At 45.4% G+C, this 7,499-nt stretch overlaps 1 protein-coding gene across 1 annotated transcript; it reads right to left on the bottom strand.

Moving 5' to 3' along the window:
• Positions 1–572: 572 nt before the first annotated feature.
• Positions 573–5,439, bottom strand: LOC121539960 (hyaluronidase-4). Its single transcript, XM_041848609.1, has 3 exons — positions 4,446–5,439; positions 3,855–3,944; positions 573–1,270 (listed from the first exon to the last, which is right to left on the bottom strand). The coding sequence occupies exons 1-3, from the start codon at positions 5,403–5,405 to the stop codon at positions 818–820; spliced, it is 1,503 nt and encodes a 500-aa protein (XP_041704543.1). The 5' UTR covers positions 5,406–5,439; the 3' UTR covers positions 573–817.
• Positions 5,440–7,499: the final 2,060 nt, after the last annotated feature.

Genomic DNA, 7,499 nt, shown 5'->3' with positions numbered 1-7,499 from the left:
GGTTCTTGTTCACCTCCTTGACCAAGGCCCTTCTCCCCCGATTGCTCAGTTTGGCCGAGCGGCCAGCTCTTACGAAGAGTCTTGGTGGTTCCAAATTTCTTCCATTTAAGAATGATGGAGGCCACTTGTTCTTGGGGATCTTCAATGCTGTAGAAATGTTTTGATACCCTTCCCCAGATGTGTGCCTCGACACAAATCCTGTCTCTGAGCTCTACGGACAATTCCTTTGACCATGGCTTGGTTTTTGCTCTGACATGCACTGTCAACTGTGGGACCTTATATTGAAAGGTGTGTGCCTTTCCAAATCATGTCCAATCAATTGAATTTACCACAGGTGGACTCAAAGTTGTAGAAACATCTCAAGGATGATCAACGGATACAAGATGCACTTGAGCTCAATTTCAAGTCTCATAGCAAAGGGTCTGAATACTTATGTAAATAAGGTATTTCTGTTTCTTATTTTTAATACATTTGCAAACATTTCCAAAAACCTGTTTTCGCTTTGTCATTATGGGGTATCGTGTGTAGATTGATGAGGACGTAAAAAAATAAATAATACATTTAGAATAAGGCTGTAACGCGAAAAATGTGGAAAAAGGGAAGGGGTATGAATACTTTCCGAATGCACTGTATGCATGAGTTATTAATGTGTTATGTAGTTATTATGTAGGTACCTTTCAAGTAAAGTGTTACCCACTATAGTAAAGGGCCCCAGTAGAAAAACGACACAGCATTACATAAAAGCAGTTCCCATGGAAGTGACTTCAAGCTCAATCTCCCCGACCGCAAATAACACACACCACTTAAAGTGCTATCATCATACAACAGTCCCCACTAAGGATAAGTTCAATAGGAGGAGCAACACAACCAAGCCAAGGGTGTTCCCAGTTTGTGAAGCCGTACTTTCCCTCTGCTCCTCCTCCCCATCTTCCCCCTCCTCTTCCTCCTCTTCTTCCACCACCTTGTTCAGGCTGTCACACTTCTCCCCGGCGTGTCCCTCATAGCAGTGACAGCGAAATCTCTCGGCCAGTAGTTGGAGCTCGTGCTGCGAGTGCCAGCCGCTGACCACAAAGTCCCCTTCTCCCGAGGGCTGGATGTGGTAGCTGTCTCCGCTCAGGTGGAGGTAGTATGGGGCGTGGAGGTCCCTGCGGACACAGCGGCCATTGCTCTGGCACAGGAAGTCACTGCAGATCTCTGCAGCCCGCGTCACATTGGTGATGTACTGACCCAGGCGCTGGTTCAGGAAGGACTTCACCTTTGTGCAGTTGTGCTGGAGACGAGAGAGAGAGAGAGGGAGAGAGGGAGAGAGAGAGAGAGAGAGAGAGAGAGAGATGAGAGAACGAGAGAGAGAGAGAGAGAGAGAGAGAGAGAGAGAGAGAGAGAGAGAGAGAGAGAGAGAGAGAGAGAGAGAGAGAGAGAAAAAACAAAGAGACAGTCAAACAAATAAGGGCATTGTGCAATCCACGATAATCCCTTATATACTTTAGAGATCGCTGCACTATACTGTCATAACTATTCTCTGTGGGTTTTCAGCTATTGTCAACCAACTATTGTCTCCCTTATAGCACTGGTATGTCTTATGCCTGGATTTATAAAAGACTTAAAGCTCCAACTCAAGCGTCAAGAGAACCCAGTAAGCAAAATGAAGTTAAAAATAGGTATTTTAGACATCTTTTCAGCATTTTAGGTGCTGAATGAAAGGTGAAAATACTTATTTTTCCAGGTGTCAAATATGTATTTTCCGGATGTCAAAAATACTTATTTTCCCGGACGTTGAAAATACTTATTTAAAGTACTTAAGGACATAATTTACAGATGTTGAAATAAGTATTTTTCAGTCATTGATTCTGTGGCCAAATTTCAACTGCACATACATTGTCAATGAAGTAAGCATTATATCACAATAATAATTTATTAAGCCTCTTAAAATAGGAAAGATGAGCCAACTGAAGATTGCAACAGAATATGTATTATTGCTGCCATCTATCAGATGCACTTATCTTAGATTTTCAAAAGCTTTAAAACTGGCAGTGATGATGTTCAAAGTAGTCCAAACCATGGAATAAACTAACAGACCACGTTAACTACAATAACATTCTCAGTAACAGTTACATAATATTTTTTTCTTGCTATGACTTTCATATGTTGAATGCACTGACTGTAAGTCGCTCTGGATAAGAGCGTCTGCTGAATGGCCAAAATGTAAATGTAAAACAATTAACAATTGCAAAGCGTGCTGGGTATTATTCTAATGCACTCCACCCACAAACTTGGTCGGTGCGGACCAGATCCAAATCTGACTGAATCATAGACATCTAGGCTATGTTTCACAAGTTTGAACATCACAGTTTAAGGCACAGTTCACGTTTACATTTTAGCAGACGCTCTTATTCAGAGCAACTTACAGGAGCAATTAGGGTTCAGTGCCTTGCTCATCAACAGATTGTCTTGCACATTGACAGATGGTTCACCTAGTTGGCTCAGGGATTTGAACCAGCAACCTTTTGGTTACTGGCCCAACACTCTTAACGCTAGGCTACCTGCCTCCCACAGGTTTAGTGCAGTAGAGTACAGTTGAGTACAGTACAGTAGAGTTTAATTCAGTAGAGTAGAGTACAGGAGAGTACAGTACAGTACAGTATAGTTTAATTCAGTAGAGTACAGTACAGTATAGTTTAATTCAGTAGAGTACAGTACAGTACAGTATAGTTTAATTCAGTAGAGTACAGGAGAGTACAGTATAGTTTAATTCAGTAGAGTAGGAGTACGGGAGAGTACAGTACAGTACCGTATAGTTTCATTCAGTACAGTACAGTACAGTATAGTTTAATTCAGTAGAGTGAGTACAGGAGAGTACAGTACAGTACCGTATAGTTTCATTCAGTACAGTACAGTATAGTATAGTTTAATTCAGTAGAGTAGAGTACAGGAGAGTACAGTACAGTACCGTATAGTTTCATTCAGTACAGTACAGTATAGTATAGTTTAATTCAGTAGAGTAGAGTACAGGAGAGTACAGTACAGTACCGTATAGTTTCATTCAGTACAGTACAGTACAGTATAGTTTAATTCAGTAGAGTACAGTAGGGTGCAATACAGTACACTAGACTTTACTTTACTGTACCTTACTGTGCTCTACTGCACTGTAATGTAATGTACTCTACTTTTCATTACTGTACTGTGCTGTACTGTGCTGTCCGGACCTGACCAAATCTGAACCAATTATAGACGTCTATGTTTGGGCCAAATCAAGGCCGGTTCCGGGCCGGACCAAATCTGAACCAATTATAAACATCTGTTTCAACCAAATATAGGCCAGTCCGGACCGGACATCTGTGGACGTAGAAATCATGGCTGGTCTAGACCGGACAAAATCTGAAACAAACATAGACATCTATGTTTGGGCAAAATAAAGTTGGGACCAGAAATCTACGTCCTTGGATGCTGAAAACACGGCCGGTCCGAACAGGACCAAAAAATGACGTCCTAAAGATGTTGCCGTCGGTAAATGCTTAGTGGAAAGAATGTTTGGAATACATTTAGGAATGCATGACATTTCTTCTCAAAGCCTCATTTTGAATGACAGATGTACACAGGCCTTGGAGGTGTTGACAGCAAAAATAAGTCAAAACAGAATGAAATAGATGTACAGCAGATGTTCAACTATTTTGCCCCTAGGGAGCACTTTATTTTCATAGCTTTATTTAAGGATTTGTTTTTGTCAGAGCTGTTCATTGCCCTAACGCCAGTATCTTTGTCTCTACTAGCTTGTGTAACACTTGGAAGGTCTAACTATAATTCTAATTATATAAGGTAACTATTAATATACAGTAAAGATGGAGAATCAGACTCACTCTGGATGAGGTGAGGTTGAGGTCTCCCCAGATCACAAAACCAGCAGCTCCAAGAGCAGCACTCTCCCCAATGGTTTGGATCAAGTCTTTCTGCAATACACATACAGACACGCAGACAGGATAATTACACATCTTCCACTTATTTATGCAGCCACAAGATGGTGCTAATGTCTCCTCAGGAGAGGCAGGATTGTCTGCACACAACTGATGATACAGGACTCTAAATAGTGTTGACTGCTGAGAGGAAAAAATGTGTGTAGGTTAAAGAATGCCAACAAGAAATAGTTCCCAGTCAAACAAATTATGTCTAAACTGATCCTGTATGTAAAGAATTACAAAGTTTTGTAGTATCAATTAATAATCAGTGAATTACCAGTCCCTTTGGGATCATGTAGGATGAAAAGCAATGTTTCGTTCTATCCCAACACACCTGATGGCCTTGATGATTAGTTGATTTGTTGAATCAGATGTGTTAGTGATGGGCTGGAACAAAATCCTGCACATCCTGTAGCTCTCCAGGATCAGATTGATAACCAACTGATCACATCATTTGATTTTAGACCTTTGGGTTACTAAGTGTGGCAGTCTTACCGTGGTGAGGAAGGCCATAGCCTCATCTCTGTAGCCCAGGCGTGTGTACACGAACGTGGGCAGCTCATAGCCGTGCGAGGTGAGCCCAGCTATCCTCAGAGACTCCAGCACCCTGAACTGGGAGAAATGGAGGTTGCTGACACTGTCTGTTTGGCTCTTCCTGATAGCCACTGAGGGGAACAGGGCTGTGCTGCTGTTCCACAACCAGAGCAGCTCGTCATTACGCAGGCTCTCCAGCAGGGGGCAGGAGCCTGTGTAGTTGTACTCATGCAGGTTGTAGTTGTGGCAGTCCGGATAGAGGTAGAAGCCCCAGAGACCGTTGGGGCGATGGCGCTTCCCTAGCTGGACCGTCTTTTGCATGAACGCCCGGGCACTCTTCTCAAAGCGTTTGCTCGCCAGCCCTTCGATTTGTGATGCCGTCACGTTGACATAGGCCTTTGTGATCAGCTCCCGGGACTTCCGCCGGTAAATGTCTTTCTTTTGCCAGTTGCGGCTCCACTGTGGGCGCCAGTACTCCCAGTCAATGACCGCCAGACCGGCAAAGTCCTCAGAGGGGATAAAATGGTTGATGTCCTTGTAGGCCTTGAGGAGGTGGTCCTCCAGGCTACAGTTTTGGGGTAGGCCTCCATTGATAGGGACGCCGTGGTCCGTGTAGAAAGGGTAGAGGCCCAGCCGGTTGGCGTAGAAAATGGTGACATTCTGGCCAGTGTGGACGGCCCGCGGACTGCCACTGATGTGGAAGAGGCGCTCCAGGTTGGTGTGGACATTGTACTTTATAGTGCACAGGTCCAGCGGTGCGTTCCAGACAGCGATGAAGGGCTTGCGGCCAACCAGGGGCAGCTTGGCAGGCTTCTGGCTGAAGGCGGCATGAAAGAGTAGCAGGAGCCAGGAACAGGTGAGGGCGCAGGCCACAGGCACAGCGTGGTGAGGTTGGCCACTTCCGACGGGCACCATGAGCATCCTTGGGCTTGGGTCAACGGGAAGGGCCGTCAAACAACCTGAAGAGAGAAAAAGGAAGAGAGTAAGATAGTGAATGATATAGACAGAAGAAGGACAGAGAGTGAAAGGGAGTGAGAGAGTGAACAATATAGAGGGATGACGGAGAGAGAAAGAGAGGGTGAGGAAGAGAGAGAGAGAAAGAGAGGCAGAGTGAGTGAGAGAAAAGGAGAAAAGAAGAGAGAGGAGATTAGGGATTATAGATGAGGGGTCATTTTATCATATAGTGTTTCACAACAATGCTAATCGGCTTAGAGAATATCCCATACTGTGTACAACAATGTTAATCAGATTACAATATAGCCTTTACGACAATGCAGGTTGCGCACACCTGTGCTTAAAGTTTTCTGCTGTTAAGTTTGCTGCGAGTCAGTAAGCAAAAGTGAGTGAGTGAGCGAGTTTCTGTTTCTATTTGGTTCATTTATTAGCAATACACAAATAGATCAGACAACCTGCCCGCTCGACCCCATCCCCTCCTCCCTTCTCCAGACCATCTCTGGAGACCTCTCATTCCTCACCTCCCTCATCCCTGACCACTGGCTGCGTCCCCTCTGACTTCAAAATGGCCCGAGTCGCTCCCCTCCTCAAGAAACCAACACTCGACTCATCTGACGTCAAAAACTATAGACCTGTATCCCTTCCTTTTCTTTCCAAAACACTTGGGTGTGCTGTCTCTGATCAACTTTCGTGTCATCTTTCTCAGAACAATCTTCTTGACCCTAACCAGTCAGGCTTCAAGACGGGTCACTCAATTGAGACTGCTCTTCTCTATGTCACGGAGGCTCTTCGCACTGCCAAAGCTGACTCTCTCTCCTCTGTTCTCATCCTTCTAGATCTATCTGCTGCCTTCGACACTGTGAACCATCAAATCCTCCTCTCCTCCCTCTCAGGGCTGGGCGTCTCAGGCTCTGCACACTCTTGGCAGGCCGCTTCTACCAGGTGACGTGGAGAGGATCTGTGTCTGCACCACATACTCTCACTACTGGTGTCCCCCAGGGCTCGGTTCTACCACCTCAAGCTCAACCTCGACAAGACGGAGCTGCTCTTCATCCCGGGGAAGGCCAGCCCGCTCAAAGACCTCTCAATCATGGTTGACAACTCCACAGTGTCGCCTTCCCAGAGTGCAAAGAACCTTGGTGTGACCCTGGACAACACACTGTCATTCTCTGCAAACATCAAAGCAGTGACTCGCTCCTGCAGGTTCATGCTCTACAACATCCGTAGAGTACGAGCCTACCTCACACAGGAACTGGCGCAGGTCCTAATCCAGGCACTTGTCCTCTCCCATCTGGACTACTGCAACTCGCTGTTGGCTGGGCTCCCCGCTGCAACTTATCCAGAACGCTGCAGCCCGCCTGGTTATCAACCTTCCCAAGTTCTCTCATGTCACCCCGCTCCTCTACACACTCCACTGGCTTCCAGTTGAAGCTGGCATCCACTACAAGACCATGGTGCTTACCTACAGAACAGCAAGAGGAACTGCCCCTCCCTACCTTCAGGCTATGCTCAAACCCTACACCCTAACCCGAGCACTCCGTTCTGCCACTTCAGGTCTCTTGGCCCTCCCACCCATACGGGAGGGCAGCTCCCACTCAGCCCAGTTCAAGCTCTTCTCTGTCCTGGCATCACAATGGTGGAACCAGCTTCCCCCTGAAGCTAGGACAGCAGAGTCCCTGCCCATATTCCGAAAACATCTGAAACAGTACTTCTTCAAACAGTATCTTAAATAATCCTCCTCCTCACCTTGACGAGGTGAACCAGCACGTGCACTTGACCAAAGTGGTGTAAAGTACTTAAGTAAAAAAACTTTAAAGTACAACTTAAGTAGTTTTTGGGGGTATCTGTACTTGACTTTACTATTTATATTTTTGACAACTTTTACTTTTTAATCCATACATTTTCCCTGACACCCAAAAGTATTTGTTACATTTTGAATGCTTAGCAGGACAGGAAAATGGTCCAATTCACGCGCTTATCAAGAGAACATCCCTGGTCATCCCTACTGCCTCTGATCTGGTGGACTCACTCAACACACATGCTTCATTTGTAAATTATGTC

Source organism: Coregonus clupeaformis, unplaced genomic scaffold (genome assembly GCF_020615455.1).
Source record: "Coregonus clupeaformis isolate EN_2021a unplaced genomic scaffold, ASM2061545v1 scaf4934, whole genome shotgun sequence".
In the NCBI taxonomy this organism is placed as follows: Eukaryota; Metazoa; Chordata; class Actinopteri; order Salmoniformes; family Salmonidae; genus Coregonus; species Coregonus clupeaformis.
Note: the sequence above shows the minus strand (reverse complement) of the source record. Positions and strands in the feature narration are given on the sequence as shown.

Coding starts and splice junctions, on each gene's coding strand:
- LOC121539960 (XM_041848609.1), bottom strand. CDS start 5,405: ATGCTCATGGTGCCCGTCGGAAGTGGCCAACCTCACCACGCTGTGCCT. Junction 3,945..4,445: donor CTATGGCCTTCCTCACCACG/GTAAGACTGCCA, acceptor TGTGTATTGCAG/AAAGACTTGATCCAAACCAT. Junction 1,271..3,854: donor TCAACCTCACCTCATCCAGA/GTGAGTCTGATT, acceptor TCTCGTCTCCAG/CACAACTGCACAAAGGTGAA.